This window comes from Sceloporus occidentalis, unplaced genomic scaffold, assembly GCF_023333645.1.
Source record: "Sceloporus occidentalis isolate IW3139 unplaced genomic scaffold, rSceOcc1.0.p SCAF_70, whole genome shotgun sequence".
Taxonomy (NCBI): domain Eukaryota; kingdom Metazoa; phylum Chordata; class Lepidosauria; order Squamata; family Phrynosomatidae; genus Sceloporus; species Sceloporus occidentalis.
Genome location: NW_028317050.1, coordinates 102029 through 120755, shown reverse-complemented (window position 1 = coordinate 120755; position 18727 = coordinate 102029). Strand labels below are relative to the sequence as shown.

The following is an 18727-nucleotide window of genomic DNA, read 5'->3' as shown; positions in this document are numbered from 1 at the left end:
CTGTTTTCTTATTAATTGTAAAAGCAAAAATGTAAGACTTAGATTATCCCCAGTGTGTTTACATAAAATAAACCATTAGCGTGTTGCCCAGTCTCGTCATTAGAGCGAGCTAGAAGACAAAAATTTACGTAACTCATTCTTTTTGTAGCTTCCGAGTGACTCTTGAAAGTCACTTTCTGTTTAATACTGACAAGGTCGTTCCACCGATACGTGATTAGAAAGGCGCAGCACGTGTGGGTGTTTGAAATCACTGACGTTATAAACCTCGGCCAAAGTCTCATTTTACATGCTAGCGAGATCCGAGGATTCCGACACGCAAGTCGAGCTGTACGAAGCAGGAGAAGTCCTATAAGGTTGCTGTAAACAGAACACTTCCACAGTTATAACGATTTAATGATGCAGCCCTTCAAACAGCATTACATTAGTGCGCTGCGTTCCACGGAGATAAGTCAATAGCATCTTTTTTTCCATTTTCAGGCATATCTTGAAGCAGCTTGGTGACAATGGTGTCCGAAATGTAAGGTCACTGGATTACAGGCGCCGAGCGGTCATTGGTGATGGTGCGTTTCAGCTTGACGTGGGCGAATGGGTTGTTTCTGAAAAATAAACACATTCAAAGCACATATACGTTAAAAGAGTAAGAATTGGATAATATTGTAACATCACCCATTCTTTTTTTAATAAAAAAACCCCCATTCGTTTCATTATAACAAGTTATTTCCCGTGATCGCTATAAGGTTATTGTTGTCCTTGCCGGTGGGAATCACTAATTATGTGGAAGGCCATAGCCCACCACCAAACCACGAATATATATATATATAAAATGATATTTATTATTTAAAACAACCATGCAATTGGTTTTAAAATATTAATGGTTTATCAGAATATTTAGAAAATGTATTCAATTTGTTATACACTTTGGTTTTACCTGGAAGGAGAGGAAGATGGGCTTCCAAATTCATTTGCAAGCTAAAAGAAAAAAAATAGCATTGACAGACAATATATTTCTTAATGGACAGCTTTGTATTGAAAATTAAGAACAGTATAGATCTTAATTTTTTTTTCATGTAAGAAAGACAATTACAAAAAATCTTTGTTAATAAATTACTATATATTTGTCATTTGTTTTTGATTCTTCTATCGCTCAGGTTTTTCAGAAGTAGTGACATCAGATGATGACATCACTTTGTCTTGGCGTAAATATGTGTATATTTATTTACATGTGTGTACCAAGCATCTCACCTGCACCAGGTCAGGGTTGATCATGCTGTATGGTCGCTGTCGGAAGGTACTGGTGCGAGGCGACGGAGCGTATCTCATTGCATCCTTTCTGATGCTTTCAGACTCGGAGGGTAATATTCCCACTTTGTCCAGGTTCCCAGTGCTGCTGCTGTTTAACTTACTTAATGGGAAACTGCAATTTAAGGAAAAAAGGCCATTTAAGAATAAATACAGAAGGCTAGAGTTGTAAACTTATGGCTATAAGCAATCTTATTTGGCTGTGGGTATATTGTATACCTGTACTTGCCAAATGTACCCATCGGAGAGCCATGCAATGCTGTGCAGAGCACCTGTCTGGCATTTAGGTCTAAGTACCCAGCCCACCAAGAAGTTTCACAGCCAACCAGACTTACACTAGCCATAAGTCACACAGGACTAATGCCCAACTGGCCACTGGATCAAGACCTAATTTTTAATAGAACCGTAGAATGTAAACTATGGATATTTGCCCTTGGCATTTTTATGGTCCTATTCTCATCCTGTTGCAATCTTTTGTGTACAAGGAGAATGCACGGAGAGTAATAGTGTTCAATCACAAAGGGTGATCCAGTGACAGTGTAGTTACACTGTCACTGGATCACCCTTTGTGATTGAACACTATCTGATATCTCAGTATCCAACTAATATCTGTTCCAAAGCCAGAGAATAATTTGAGGTTTGTCAGTTCAGATACCTCCTAACCAACCCAATTTTTGGGCAATGTCCTACAGAGTTGCCCCACCGTCATGCTTTTGTGGGAAGGGTAAGAATAAATTATTTACCCTCTATATCTGAACTAAATCATAGCTCCGTGATGGGAAAGCAAATGTTTTTGCACAAATAGACATTCATCAACAAATAAGGAATTTAAATTACTCACCCGGAGTTGGGCTTATCTGAGGTTTCTGCTGGTGGCAATGGGCGAGTATAGGAGAATGGAAACCAACCTTTCCTATTAAAAGAAGCCATTATTAAATAAAACGATGAGTTTCATAAAATACCACATACTAAATAGTAGAACTTAATAAAGATTTTCTATACATATTGTGACGGAAAGCAGGGGATGATAATGGAGGGAGTGTATATATCCCCTTATATTTTGCAGGGTGGTTACCCTCAATAGTTTCTACTAGCCCCAGGGAGATGTCTTGTCAAATAATGGAATTGTTGGATGTCTGTTATTTGTGTATTTTGGGTCCCTGGGGTGGAGCATTTGGAGAGAAGGGCGGGCCAGTGCTCCACTCCACAGTTTGTGAGCAGCCGAAGACCAGCAGGTGGGAATCCAGTCCGGAGATTCACGGATACTCTCCTAGTACTCACCTGGTTCCACTAATTAATGGGAGAGGCAGTTAAGTAGCCTCCTGATCTCAGAGCAAGAGAGATCATTTGGCTCCCTGAGAGGCAGGGAGAGAGCTGCCAAAATACTGAGTGCTGCCAATATTGCATATAAACTGTTATTTTTTGTTTGTTGGGAACGGATAAGCTGTCCAACTGCAATTAGGTTGGAGAACCTTGTATTAGTTAGTGCTCACGAGAGCAAGGCTTTTTGTTTTGATTTATTTATTTTTTGTTATGCCTGTGGTGAAAAATAAAAACAGGCCCAGCCTTTTATTTTACCCTCCTCGTGTCTGAGCCGTCTCTGCAGCCTGATAGACTGTGTGTGAGTAAAGATTCCCGGACAGAGTACCAAGTAAAGGGGTATTGTGTCACAATAAATATATATATAGAGAAAGAGAGAGAGAGAGAGAGAGAATGTATTATTCATTAGAGATTCCTGTCATTCACATTATCCTCCACTAGAGGGCAGAGATGCTCTACAAATGGCACAAAAGTTTATCAAACTTAACATAAACAGACAACGCATCACACATCCTCATGACATTCATGGATCAACCTTCAATTATGTAATATTATAGTTTCATATTTATATCATACAAGTTTAATGAAAGCGGGATGAAAAAGGGATGTTTTTATAATAATGGGAAACATAATTAAACATTAAGTAAAATATTAATAAAAAAACCATATAAGTACATAAAAGTATGTGCTAAATTTGTCTGAAAACCTAAATAGTTTATTACATTTCTACTGTTAACCAATTCCCCTAAAACTACTCACATATTTTGCTGATACTAAGATACATGACCAGATAAAATAAAATATATATTTTTTTGGTAATGGGTTCTATAACATTTGCAGCAAAATAACTATAATTTCCTATGATTGACCATATGCTGACAGCTTTCTAGCTGGGCAGTTCTATGACATAACATTCACGACATTGTGCATACTTTGGACGGTAGGTGTCTTAAAGAACAAACAAGCATTGACATTTAATAATTTCTATAGGCTTAGGGGTCCCATCCCACCCTCTATAAATTAAGTTAAGTTGTAAATTAGCCTTGTCAAGGGTATCAAACTCACATTTTGGTAGCTTCGTTCTCGCCATAATGCCAGCCATCTCTGGCCTCTGGTACAAGCAGAAGAATAATATCGCCTTCCTGGAAATTGAGGAGGTTGCTGTTCTCCCCGGCTGTGTGTGAGAAGACAGCCTGCACTCTACGTCGTTCCACACGAGGGGGTAACACCGATAAGGGGCTGATTCGAGGTAGGGTCTTATTTTCCACTAAAACCAAAAATAAAGAAGATTTTACATTTACAAGACAACTCGCCAAACTACAATAGAAAAAAAAAGCTTTAGTTTAATGGAAGCCCTCTATATACAATCAACTGGGCCAAAAAGTACCCTAGTTATTTAGGCTAGTGTATATATATGATTTCTTATTGCGGTTAATGCAGGGGTTAACATAATTTTTCATAACTCTGTAGCTAAAAAACCCCAGAGGAAAGTAGATTTCCAAGGAGAAGAAATGTTAGAACAAGAGGTCCTAGTCTAAAACTAGAGGGTCAGAGGCTTAGGTACAATGCAATAACTTTTCCATGGCTATGAAGGAGATACGTAAGTGGAACCTCAACCAGAAATGGTAGAGGTCAATACACTGGTGGGATTTAGACACGTGGGATAGATATAAGGTTAGCCAGAATCTAAGACAAGACAGGACTGACTAACGCTCAAGGTTGTTCCAGCGGGGTAAAGGAGCAGAGAAGATGAGAATAGATGAGACAAAAGGTCCTTATTTGCCATCATGTTCTCTATTTCCACCGTTGACCATGCAGTCCGCCCAAAGTAGAGCTAATAATAAGGAGAATATTTCCTGGGCTGCTCTGGAGCCAATACCCTTAAACAATCACTGGATCCTTTCAGTCATAGGCTATTTAATTCCTTTTCAGAACGAGTGTTGGAAGGATTGGCAGTGAATATTTTTAGTGATCTACTAAATGTATTTGGCTATTAATATTTTCCGAGCTGTCTGGATGTGCTTGCTTTAGGAAGGTTCCCAGCAGCCTGGTGGTTTTCTACCACCATTTCCACTGGTTATCAACTGCACCCAGATAAAATGGTAAAATGGTAATATAATACTCCTGTCTGCCACCTATCGACTTCAACGTGTGCCTTCATACTGCACTTATTATTCCATGGACTTTCTTGTGATGCTCCAAAGATATGAACAATACTAACATTTTCCAGACTACCTTCCAATAGCTTCTGCTTCTAATGAGAATGAAATATGTAATAAGAGTGATTTATGCGCTATTATTTTTTTCATCTATTGATTCCAAGGTATAAAAATTATTTCTGCCATTGAAAGATGGCTACTTCAAAATTAGAATTAGAATTATATAGCGGGCAGGATCTTCACTAATATCCTGTTTTGTGCCTAAAATGAAGATCTATATATGTTTTCTTCTTTCTAATTTCTTTCTAATATTCAGTAGAGTTAATTGGCGCGGCAAACAAGCCATTGTTTTATAATAACCACAAGTTCCAAAGGTTCAGCGCGTAAGACGTATAATCAGGAATCCAGATGGTAGGCAAGGTACATTTGGCTGATTCATTGTCTCCATTACCGAGATGTATTAAGCCTTCTTCCTATGTAACACTCACTCAGTAGTCCCGTTAAGCATAAATCTCTGGATCTCTGGAGTTCTCAGCTGTGTTAGGGATTATTTTGGCTCCTACTAAGGTAAGCTATGGCTCAGTGACTGTCTGGGACAGCTTACACCTTTTCCAAACGAAAGTCTACAATCCATATCCTACCAACCAGATGGCTCTTCACATAACCCTATCGTTACTCCATGAAATCTACAAGGTATATTATATTTTTGCTACTGACCGGCTTCAGGGTCGTTGTAAATTAATTTGTAGTTCATCCAATGGCCAGTTACCTGATGCAAAATTATTGATGGACCTGGGGCCTCCAGGTGAAGCTCTTCCCCAGGTTGCCAGGTCAGCTCCTTTCTTCAGGCAGAGGAGTAAATTGTCCATGCCTGTTTCCCAGCTTCTCTCTGCTTACTTCTCACTCCCTAACGTCTATCTAGAGCTAGTCTCGATCCTATGTGTTGCCAGCCACCCCCAAAAACATGAGGTCTCCAGGTAGCCTACCCCGGGAAGTTCCCATGTCTCATTATTAGACATGTTCATCAAGTACAGTACTGCAAAATATGTTGGCGCTATATAATATATGTATATATAGCAAACTTGGGAAAGTTTAATGACTAATTACTTTAGTATATATTTATTAGGGAAATTGGAAAACAAATGTGCCTTATTGCCCCTGTAGAACAGCTACATCTGTTCTAAATAGGTATAAATATTAAACAGAATTATGTATGTTGATGTTTTTAAAGGATAACTAACACCTATCTAGAATAATAGCTATAAAAATAGGTATCATTATTTAGTAAGTCTCATAAAAAAGAAAATATTATATATTTTATAACATCATTTATTGTTTCCAAAATAATATTAAAATGTTTGCACCTACCCAGGGTGGCCAATCTGTTCTCCGATGCAGGTTTGCGAGGCATTGGTAAAGTACAGGAATACATCTCATTCACCTTTGGGGGTGGTGGTGTCGGGGAAGATGGCGGGCCTTGTTGTAGAAGAGTCACTTGAGTAGGTGATAATGAATCCACAACAGTTGGGTTCCCTAGATCACGCGAGGGTCTAGTACGATGGGTCTCACCATTTGGAATAGGAAGAACCTCTTGGATGGACATGCGCTGTTAAGAGAACTTTGAGTGTTAACCCACTGGTGTAATTTGGGCCAAGGTACTGGAGCAGCCTGTATTACAGTATTTCTAAGACTTAATATAAAAATTGGCCCCTGATAGCAGCTGGAAACTCATTCCCAGAGTCTCCAACCTTTTAAAAACCCCAAATACATGAGGGTTGTGGGCCTCCTCTTCCGGTCTTAATAAACTTGGTCGTTTGCCAGTGAAATCATGTTGAGACATCTATCAGATTTGGCAAACCCAACCAAGAAATACATTACCACGATGGGAAAACAGAAGTTCTATGAGATTTTCTAGAACGAGGGACAGCTGCAACGCTACAATGTTCCTGACACTTTTCACAAACCGAGGAATATTACAAGTATACCCGCTCCTGTCTGTCATATGTATTAGTGTTCTTTACGTATCCTGTTTGTGGCTGTGATGGGAAAGTATATTCTGGAATGACAACTGGGATAGGGGGTAATAAATTTAAAGATATTTTGTAAAGGACACTATAAAGCATTACAGTGGCTTTTTTCTCTGTGTTGCTGTGGGTTCTTGGTTTCCCTTCCTTTTCCTGCCCGTGTTCCGCGTATCCTTTCCATGTTCCGGGTTACATGTGGATGGAGATTATACATGGATTGAGCAGTAAGAGTCAGGCAGAAATGCTGCTTCACCTGAAGGCATGAGATGAATTACAATGAGCCAGCATGCAGCAAATGATGAGAGGCCAGCTACATCATCACCTTCGTACCAGTGCCAGTGTATTACAACAGTGCAGCCGGAGAGAGGACGGCGTAGGATTGAGGGCAAAAAAAAAAGCCTTCTTCCTCATTTATTTAAACCATCTGTACTAGAGGGATTAGGTGGCCATTGCGGTATAGTGCATTGATGGCACAATAGTTACAGTTAGAGATTACAGGAATAAGACATGAATGGAAAAACAGAAAGAAGTCTTGGGTGAATCTATAGAGTTCCCAGTGACTCCTGTGATGGCCGATTCCCAATATCAATGGGTACTGTCAATACTAAAACCCCTGGGGTAGGGTTGCCGTAGATATTCACACTTAGACATAGCATCTCTGCGAAATGTCGATGGTGGTGAGAATGCCCTTTGTAGGTTCTCAATCCATTGGAATGTTGAGGGTTTGGTGGTGGATTCCAGGACATGGTACCTAGACAAATGAGTAAACACCAGGGCAACCCAGTAATGCGAAGCAGCAAATGGGATGGTTAAGGCTCTACGCTAGAGTGAGACTTGCCATTTTATCATGTATTGGATAAGCTGCTGTGCACCATGTGTTACATTAACTTGAAAACAGTAAAGTCTTTGAAAACATGTTGAATTTGCACCATGTGCCTACCCACAGGGAACATATTGTCCTTTGAGGATTTAACACTGACTGGGTAATGATTGCTCATGCCTATGCCTGGCTGATGTGATGGGAGTGGCGGCCTAAAACAAGTTTGGGTTCCTGAAGGTTATCTCATTGACAATATGCTCACATGGGCTTTGTGATAGAGATATCTAAAGGAGTAACGGCAACAATATATTCTTAATTTGAAAAGGAAATTAAACTGGAAGATATGTAAAAATGAGGATTAACTCACGATAAGAGTTGCATTTAACCTCCAGCAATGACATTTACGTAATAGATTTAATTTTTGTGTTCCTATGAATTAACTTGTCCATGTGATTTGCGTTATAGTAAAATTTCTCGGTGACAATCAGTCCTTTGATTGAAACATTCAGATCATTCCCACTAGACTAGACTAAGCACTGATACGTTTCTTTTTATCGAGTGGATAATAAACCATACATGTCATGACAGATTCCCTTTTGTACAATATACCTACCGGGATTTAAATAAAGTGAAGTTTATATAAATTTGTATATTGAACTGGGTTACTTTTCATTAACCCTTGGTACACCATACTCACGTGATTTAAGGAAAGACCTCCTCCGATGAGTGGTGCTAGCTCTGGTGGAACCTCCAGCGGTTTAGTGCTTGGCACCGGATCTGAGATTACTGGCTCTGCAGAGTTGTTGGCAGTTTGTTTTACCAGAACCAGGGCTCGTTCAGGAAGTTTGGTGGGCTGCGTACATGACTGCTGCCACGAAGGAAGCTTGGCACTTAGCAGCTCCTTTACCTTTAAAAATCCATCAAATTGCTTAATTAAAAAACTTGGCTTGAAAGAGAGGAGATCAATGCTACATTTTGAAACAGATTCGGTTCTTAAATTCTAAATCGCAACTTACACTCTAATATACACACTAATATACTGTATTTATTATAAAACTATAGCATTATAGCTCAAGTATTATAACCATATCTGGGGACATCCCAGGCAGCTTCTAGTGGGTGAGGAGTGGGATGAGTCCAATCACCGCTTCACACCTCGGAGAAAGAAGAAACTGACCCAGAGACCCAGGAAAGAATCGCTTCACCTGGAGACTCTGGGTCAAACCCAGAGAGTTCCCAGGTATGATCGTTCATTACATGATCTTGTTGCTGACACATTTTGTAGTAATACCGGTACCACATTCTAAAAAAAATATTTTTTAGCTAATAAAACATTTTATGACATACTATGACGTTTGACTATTGTCAAGTATTACAAGTTGTAAGGATTACGAATTGTACAAATTACATGTAAGACACTGCATGACTGGCAATTAAAGGATGGGGTTGTAATGAAGATGTGTAAAATAAAACAAAAAGAAAAACCAAACGCTAGCAGAGAAAGTCAGAGTCACTTTCAGAATTACTAAATACATAGTAGTATAGGAATAAAGTTACCCCTACACGTCTAACTGAAAGGAGGGCTTCCTCACAATCACGGATTTATACCGTATATGACCATATTTTTTTTCCTTTGAGGTAGCTATATCTGGTTTTACCATTTTAAGGTTTCTTGTTTCCATGCTTCTGACGTGAAAAAATACATCCCTAATAAAAACAGTGCCTTAAAAAATGAATGGTGAGAATGTCCCGGGTAGAGTAGAGGATGAGTGCTTTGGTTTAGGGTTAGGGTGTATACCAGCGCATTCTGTATACCATGGAAGCAGTTATTTTCAGTTCTTGTTCTCAAGAACTACATGATGATTTCTTCCCATTAAGTTATCTCTCCTTTATTGTCAAGTTGCTGACTGCTGTTTATTGGCTCAGGCAGCCTTTGTAATGGTGGGATGTGGAATTTCGGGACAGGACATTAATTAGATAAAGCTGGGTTTGCTACATATAACAACTAATTCCATTAGGTAATTTTTTGAACCGTAAACACTAATCATCAAACAAAAATGAGATACAGGAAGTTTTAATAAATGAATTTTATAATGCTAAAAACTGCAATTACACTATTAGTGTGGGACTCTCAGTGAAAGTGAATTTTAGAAACACATAGCACATAGGGCAGATGCTAGATCTGGGCAACACTGTGTGAATCAAAAATGAGAAAAATGGTAAAAATCCACTGGACAATTTCTTGTCCTAGCCAGTGACATAAGTAGCTGTTACATTACTGCCACAATGTAATAGCTGGAATTAAAAGAAAATGACTCTCAAAGAACAGTAGGGTACCAAGGTGTCAATGATCAAAAATGACTTCTTAAAGCACATGCCATGTGTTACATTTACATATGCTCAATAAATTAAAAAGTAATAACTAGTACATAATAAATACATGTAAGGCCTTCACATGCCATCTTAACAACCTGTTGGTGGAAAAGTATGATACTGACTTCTGATTTCTCTGATTAGCCAGTGAGCTTTGTATACAAGCTATAGGTAGTTTTAATGCATGGATTCAGTTATCCTACAAAACTGTGAAGTTGATAGATCCCCCTTTATAACGCCTGGAAACTCTCTGGGTTTGACCAGAGTGTTCCATTATGCCAACTTCATACCTACTCTCAACCCACTAACGGCTGTCCGTACCTAACCCTGCTTGCACACAACTAGCCAAGCCTTTTCGAAAGCCACTCTACCAGAAAAGGTAGAGCTCTGGGTTGACTACCCTGGAATGTTCCCAGACATTCCTTTAAGGCCATTTTTTTCTGAAGACATGTATCCAAAAGTGATCTCAGCTCTACTGTAAAAGATATCGAGCCAATCCACCCCTGCAGTAGTGTCTTGGATGAATTTACGTGCTGACGTTAAAATACCTTGCTGTGATAGGCACTAAAGTGTTTGGACACTGCACATTGACGGTCCACCAGGAAGGAGTAGCGGCGGCGTTCTTCAGTAAGCGCAGATTTGTATCCCTCTGCCACAAACTGTTCCAGCTCACACTGCTTGGTGCTCATGATTTCTACATACTGTATAAACAGAAAAAAATACAGCCTTAGAGTGACTGATGCAGAATAAAATGACTGCTATTGTAACAATCACCAATGTAAAGCAATTACAGGAAGTTCTGATGGGACGGATATGCCAAACACCCCATTTGTAATGATTTGTTTCTATTTATATAACCTTAAGTTACACAAAACACAAAAGGCAGACAAAGTTGTAATATTTCCTTAAAGGGTAAATGGCTACTTAGAACCTGAGTAATATAAGCAATCAGTACAGCCTATTCCTAAGAGCTGGTCCTAATTACTTGCATACTGGTATAGAGTTGTTCTTTTATTCCAGACTACTTCATTTTGCAAAGTTCCATTTTTAAGCACAAAAGCCGGAGACCTGTCTTTATGTTTTTTACCTTTTTTATTGGACTAACATAATATTTAAAAGACGACAAGCTTTCGAGAGTTATCCTCTTTTCATCAGGTCTGAAGCAATACTGATCAACATGACAGAGGTTACAACTTAAAACAAGTGATGGTATTAGAGATGGGTGGGGGGGGTTGAGTGGGATGTCATAAATAATAGGCCTGGAGGTGAAGAATGCAGAGAGGGAGACAGATAACCAAAGGACAGAACAAATAAACCTAGGGAAACCAATAAACACATTAACACATCAGAGACAATGACAGCAATTAGACACACATTGGACATTAAGATGAATGTCATATGAAGTTCTGGTAGTGTGTCAGGAAACCACATTAAGACCCTCGTTTATGGTGTTGAAATATGTTATTTTCATCTCAAGTGTTTTCCTTTCCTCAGAGTCTTTAAAATTCCCTTTGAGTACTTTAATTTTCAGATTTTGGATGGAGTGATTATTCTGGGTGAAATGATGTCCTACCCGGGTGCAATATTTGTCTTCCTCGTGGTTTTTGATAGCGCTTCTGTGTAGGTTCCTTCTGAGGTGCAGCTTAAGCCCCGTTTCCCCAATGTAGCACCCTTTGTCACATGCAGAACATTGTATCATGTACACCACGTTTGCAGATGTACATGAGTATGAATCTTTGACGATGTATGTTTTGCTGTGTTACTGTCCCATATGTTGACAAAGTTTGCATCGGGATTTGTTGCATTGTACAGTGCCATTCTGTGCCATTCTGGGGCCAGTCTGCTGCAGACCAATCTTTTGGTGGAAATATTTTTTTCAGTACTGAGAGTACTGGCTGTAGGTCTTTAATAATTTTGCGTATTTCCTCAAGCATTGGGTTGTAGGTAACCACCAGAGGGATCCTGGTTGTGTTATCCTTTTTTTTGTACTCTAGAAGCCTTTCCAGTGGTGTTCTTACAGCAGATTTAATTTTATAGAAAAAGCTTATTCCCTGTTACCCTTCCTCTGAAATGATTCTTCCAGCGTACCCAGGTGTTTGTCTCGGTCCTCAGTGTCAGAGGAAATATGGAAATATCTGATGGCTTGGCTGTAGATGACACCTTGTTTTGTGTGATTGGGATGAAAGCTTTAATTGTGGAGGTAGCTGTACCTGTCTGTGGGTTTTCTGTACACAGAAGAGTCGAGTGAGCCATTGGTGACAGTTATGGCGCAGTCCATGAAATGTTTTGAGAAATGTATTTTGAATTTTATTGATGGGTGGAATTAATTGAAAGATTTTAAAAGGTTTTCTTCTCCTTCTGTCCATATTATGAAAATGTCATCAATATAACAATAATATTTATGTGGTTTGTGGGGGTGAGTAGATTGGCATATTGTGGTGACATTTTGGTGCCCATGGCTGTCCCGGTCATTTGTAGATAGTTAGTGTTGTTGAAATTGAAATAGTTGTGTGTAAGTATAAATTCTATGAGCTTGCCGAGAGTTTTACTATCATATTTGTCTGTGGCACTATGGGAGGAGAGGAATTTGACGCAGGCCTCAATACCATCTTAATGGGGGATGTTACTATATAAAGACTCCACATTCATGGTAGCAAGTATAGTATTAGCAGGTACAGTAGGTTTGTGACTTGATTCAATTTATTAAGAAAATCTGTGGTGTCCTGTATAAAGCTCTCAGTGTTGATAACTAGGGGCTTAAGAATGTTTCCTATAAGGCCAGATATTGGTTCAGTAAGAGTTTCCATACCTGTAATAATGGGTTGTCCTGGGTTGCCTGGCTTGTTGATTTTGGGCAGCATGTAGAAAGTCCATATTTGAGGATTGGCACAATTTTCTAATTCTTGTTGCATGTGTTTCAAGAAGGATCTGATTAGTTTAATAAGATCTTCTGTATATTACCTGGTGGGGTCCTGTTTCGATTTTTTGTAGTAGAATTCGTCAGACAACTGTCTGTTTCCTTCTGCGATGTAGTCCTGGGTGTTCATGATGACTACTGACTTTGTGCTAGGAAAAAATGTAAGCCCCTTGGATAGGACTGTTTTCTCAGTTATTGATAGATGATGATTCGAGAGGTTAACAATTTCATTATTATCTGTGTTGCTTTCATGGTGGTTAACCATCTTAGCTTGGATAGATATATATTAGTTAGTATGGAAAAAATAAAAGCTGTATTTTTTTTTACTTGCTATACAAACCGTTGATATTGCTGGAAGGATACGTCCAAACTTCTGTTTGGGTATTCTAATGCTGTAAATCAGCAACAATGTCTGACTGCCAAGCCTTAACCACGAAGGGGTTAAAACTGCCCTGACTGCTTCTTGACATCTTGAAGTTACAGTTCATAATAATACTATTATAACAATATATTATTATTGCATTACAGCATTGGGGACCCTGTTCCGTCAGTGACCAGAAAAGAGAGGGATTTAGGAGTAATTATTTCTGATGACTTAATGGTAAGCAGGCAATGCAATAAAGCATTAGAAAGCAGGGTGCTGGGTTGTATAGCGAGGGGCATTAGTAGCAGGAAGATGGAGGAGGCTCCGTCACTATAGATCTCTGGTCAGGCCTCTTCTAGAGTATTCTGTACAGTTCTGGAAACCCCATCTCCACAAGGATATTGATATACTGGAGGGAGTTCAGAGATGGGCTGCAAAATGTGTCAGATGTTTGTAGGATAAAAATTATCAGGAAAGAATAACGGATCTCAATGAGAAGAGAGAGAGAGGATTTGATATAATCATTGAAATACTTCAAGGGGTTTAACACTACATGAGGAAAATGTATTCCAAAGGAAGAGAAATGTTAAAATAAGTCAGAGGCTTTACTTTACTGAACGGGTGGCAGATAAATGGAACAGCCTCCCATCAGGAGTGCTGGAGGCTAAACTACTAAGGTAATTTGAACATGGGATAGATCTAAAGCTCTCCTGAATCTAAGACAAGACCAAGGACATATTAAGATCTTAGTCTTATACTAGACGGGCCAAATGGTTTTTATCTTCCAGCATATTCCATGTTTCTATGTTTCTAATATGAACTGCTCCATCTTATACCTGCTTTGGGGTCATATGAATGATACACGAAATAAATCAAATGTTCTTAAAAAATTACCAGTGCATTAAATTAAGCTCTGTGTTTTGTTATAGACAAAACAAGTGTATACATTTTTTACATTCATAACATTGCACATAAAATGTCGATTTACATAGGTTTTTCTAATCAGTAAAACAAGCTTTCATACTAAAGCAACTACGAAATAACAAAACCTAAAAATATGCTCTTTACTGAATTCGATATGTTTTGGATCATCAGGAAGAACCGGCACGAATCCGTCAGCTACTCAAGCACACGGTACACATCGCAACCAAATACAAAGGCTGTCAAGAAAATGTCTTGCCAAGCCAAGAGAAGGAGCATGGACTACGAGACTCTACATCTGATACACAATGTCTGACTGAGGCCCTGATAAACTTTGTCCCAGCCCCTTTATGAATATAAAGGGTTATCTTTAGGTCTCTGGCCTCCTGATGTATGACAGAATAGACAGATAGCACCAAAGCATTAAGTGTGTATGTGGGAGGGGGCATCCTTGCATTCTTTTGAAGAAACGGGCACTTCTCCCTCCCTCTAACACCCTTTCTTATTCTTTCTCCACTTCACCTCCCCCATCCCCTCTTATACCATGTTGGCCTCAAGTAGGTGGCCATGATCCAGAAGTAATGGTTGCCATGGTGACCTTGTTTACAAAAGGGTTGCAGAGATAATGCCCAAGCCTTTCCAAATCACTGGAGCCAACTGTTGTTTCTGCGGCCCCCACTCTCCCAAACTGCTGACATGCTAATGAAAAATGGAAGAGACGGCTAAAGCAAAATAAAGATAAATGTAGAGGAAATCAAAGGCCCTTGCTGTATAATGAAGACGAGGCTGTTAATATGGGGTTACTATTATGCTAGTATGACCCTATTCTCCCCGTTTCCATGCTGCATTCTTAATGACACGCACACTCTCTCTATGTTCCAAATTGTTAATACTCCATAATGAGGCATTCATTACTGATTTTCACAAGCTAATGACCATAAATGCACACAAATAGCACAGTAAAAACAATAAATATGATAAATAGGTAATGATACACCATATAAACATTAATAAAACAAACAAGCAGATATTAAAAAGAGGATCTAAATTTCAATATAGTAGAAAAAGAGTAGAAAAAGCAGTAATATGTGGCGTTCTAGCATTCACTCTGACAGATAGGAACGATCTTGTCAACAAAAGACAATAGATGGCTGATGGTGGAACGAGGCATGATGTTTTAACTTGGTGTATAGACTCTAGGGTGAGATTGCCTCAGAGGGCATAACGTTCTTTTGTCATAGAGACCATAATAATTTATATAAAAAGTTTCTCTGAGATGTATTGATGATAAATTTAAGCTATGATTTCGTTCCAGGTAGGACTCTCCTGACGTCTCCAGAATCTAGCTAGGCAGATTTTGGTAACTAACTAATAGTATGTATGATAGCCAAGGTAAGATGTGCTTGGTTCTTTATGGGTATTAGATGGAATAGGAGATTTTGGGGTGAGATTGTACAGTCTCAGAAATAATTCCTGGAATAATTGAGATGTTTTACTAACATTTTAACAAAATGTGTTATTTATTATTTAATATGTAAAATTATTCCACTAAACACAAGAGAGTTAAGCTCTGAATGATTGACAATCTTTATCTACATGTAACCAGAGGATACCTTTAAAGGCGAAGGAGCTACGATGATATCCATTTCATTACAGAAATAATTTTCACTTGGCAGGAAGCAGCTGCTATTATTTGTATGTGTAGTTAAAAAATAATGAATGGTTGCCAGTAGAACACATTACTAGTGCCAAATAGTCCACTAAATAGACCACTCCTAAAAGACACAGTCATTAATAGACTTGGACCCAAATATACATTTGCTTTGTGATCAGCTCATTACTATGTATGTGCTTGCGAATGCAATCCCCTTGCTTTGTCCATTCATTGCTAAGCTGAAGCTGCAATCTTCAGTGAAAACAACTTAAAATAATCATTCCACCCAAGTGCCTCTATTTCTAATAAATAAAGGGACCTAGTCTTTAAAGCTCAACATCACCTAATTAAAATGTGTCATAATTAAATATTTTGGTGGTCTACAAGCATGAATTATCTGGGATAAAACAATAATCATTAATATTGGTAATTGTTATTTAAAGGGACACTAAACAAACAATGCATATGAAAGCACTTTTAAGTTAATAAAATAAAAAATACATACCTTAGAGAGCCAATCAGAGAATAGGCAAGCGGTGTTTGACCACGCCCTCCCCCTGCCTATTTTCCTCCCACTCCCAACCCACTAAGGCTGTTTGGGGAAAGCCCGGCCCCTTCACTAAGCTGCTCCCCCAGTAGAGGAAGATCTCTGGGTATGCTGTGAAAGCCCTAGGTATTCTGGTACACCTATCATTTTGGTAAATATTGTTTTGTCCATTTACTGTTTAAAGCACCGCATTAGAATACAATTCTCTCTACTAACCAAACCCTATATAGAATTTGATAAACCTGCCAGTTCTTAATTATAGGCATCTACCTACACCGATGTCGCACTAAAACTTTTTTCATCTTCCATGGACTTCTCCTGGGCAAGAAAGACTTTATCTTTTAATATCTCTAATACACAAACCTGGATTTGACCTGCTTATAGATCATATTGATACCAATCACCCACAATTCCCTTTTCCTTTTGTGCAACTTTATAATTTCTGTCATGGTACTTGGGCATTCACATAGATATGAGTAGGTATTCTCCATCACTATAACAGATCTGGGAAAACAGCTTAACCCGTGAACTGCCGATGAACCAAACCATTACTACTAAACAAAACATTTTTTTAATAAAGAAGGAATACAAAAAATCAAAATGTGTGTATATTATCTAAAAAAAAAAAAAAAAAACTTCCCTTGGAAGTGACAAGAACATTTTAACAGACTTCAGTCTACGTGAACATCCAAGCATTTTCTCTCCTTACTTACTTTACAGAGAGGGTGGCAGATAAGTGGGGCAGCTTCCCAGTAGAGGCATTCCTAGAGTGCAGGAATGTTAACATGCATGGGATGGGCATAAAGCTATCCTGAACTAAGACAAGACCAAGAACTGATTAAGGTCTCAGTCGTTACAGGAGAAAAAACGGACAGACTAGATGGGCCCAATGGTTTGGTTCTACAGCCAAATTCTGTGTTTCTATTATCTAACCATTATGCTCAATTTCTTGGTCCAAGGTTATTTTTTTTATGAGATAACTAGGTAGCTGGTTTATTTTAAGATCCGAGAGGAAGCCTGTATAATAATTGAGTATTGTTGCTGTACTCTAGAATTTCTACAATACCAAGATTATCGCTTCAGTATTTCCTGGACGGAAGTGATGTAATGTTTCTTGTCTCATTCCACAGACAGTCTAAAAGAATTCTATTGTTCTGTGCTGCATAGTGTGCGCAAATTAAAACTTAACATATATGTGGCCATATATATACTAAGAGACACATGTATTCACTAAAAAGCCAGATGACTGATATGATAGCCCGACCTAATTCCACTAATGCCAGTGAGTCACGCATTTATTTTGAAGTATAGCACCAATACCGTTCAGTTTATTAGTTAATCTGTGCAAGATATAAGGGTATGTTAAAATTATGTTCAGATATGTTATATTTGGTTATTGGGTTATCCATCACCAATATCCCCATGTTGTTATTTTACAGGTAGTACCCAGACCCAAGTACCACTTATGCCACAAGAACAATGGGTCGTTCTACTGTAAAACGTCCCATGTGTACCCCATTCTTTTTGTAAAATGTCCTACGTCACTGTAGGTGGGGAAACAGGCCAACCAGTAATAAATGGCTAAAGAGCAAAGCTATACCAAGGCTTGGCCATGATAAAGAATTCCTATCACATTACCACATTATGCAACAACCTAACCAGCATACAGCCATTCTGACTTCTTTCAAAATTGTGACTTTTGACACCTCCAGGGACCTCTGACACCAATTGAGTAGCTTATATGTCACACATTTACCAATGACTGATCATTATCTGATCTTTGGGCTGTTTCACTGACCAAGCAATGTATTTGTGTAACTATATTTAAGAGACACTTCAGACATTTTATAAAATTAAATCTGAAGAAGAGACCTAAATTATTTAAAAACGTTGAACTTTAATTCTACTAAAGTTACCACCCTGAGTCTTACGTGTTTCCTATTTTTCCATGATCAACATGGCACCCCTGTTCACTTATTCACACGTCATTATGTCGTTTTATCTTAATGGTAGCAACAAATAGTAAAAAACAAAACAGGTTTATTTCTCTTTGCAATCAGCAGTGCCATCATTGGCAAAAAACAGGTACATCCATCTACTGTCTGAACAAGTGGTCCTCATGGAAGACTTGTGGCCAAAAAGCCAAATCTCAGAGGGGGAAACAAGGCCAAACTATTCACAGAAACACAAGAACCAGGGTGCAGAAAATCACAGAAGGTGCTCTGTAGCGATGAGTCAAAATTTTTACTATATGGAAGTGATGGTATAGCCTCCACAGGGCCTTCATCTTAACAACATTGAGTCTGTCTGGGATTAGACAAAAAGCGAG

At 38.6% G+C, this 18727-nt stretch overlaps 1 protein-coding gene across 1 annotated transcript in view; it reads right to left on the bottom strand.

The window, feature by feature from the left end:
- Positions 1 to 523: 523 nt before the first annotated feature.
- LOC149286301 (BAR/IMD domain-containing adapter protein 2-like) overlaps positions 524 to 18727 on the bottom strand; it is a 38104-nt gene continuing 19900 nt past the window's right edge. The window contains exons 7-14 of the mRNA XM_089494201.1: positions 10544 to 10696; positions 8320 to 8529; positions 6147 to 6384; positions 3685 to 3886; positions 2141 to 2212; positions 1243 to 1414; positions 929 to 969; positions 524 to 596 (exon numbers count right to left, since the gene is read on the bottom strand). Of these exons, the coding sequence (XP_089350327.1) occupies positions 524 to 596; positions 929 to 969; positions 1243 to 1414; positions 2141 to 2212; positions 3685 to 3886; positions 6147 to 6384; positions 8320 to 8529; positions 10544 to 10696 (1161 nt within the window). The remainder of the gene's footprint in view (positions 597 to 928; positions 970 to 1242; positions 1415 to 2140; positions 2213 to 3684; positions 3887 to 6146; positions 6385 to 8319; positions 8530 to 10543; positions 10697 to 18727) is intronic.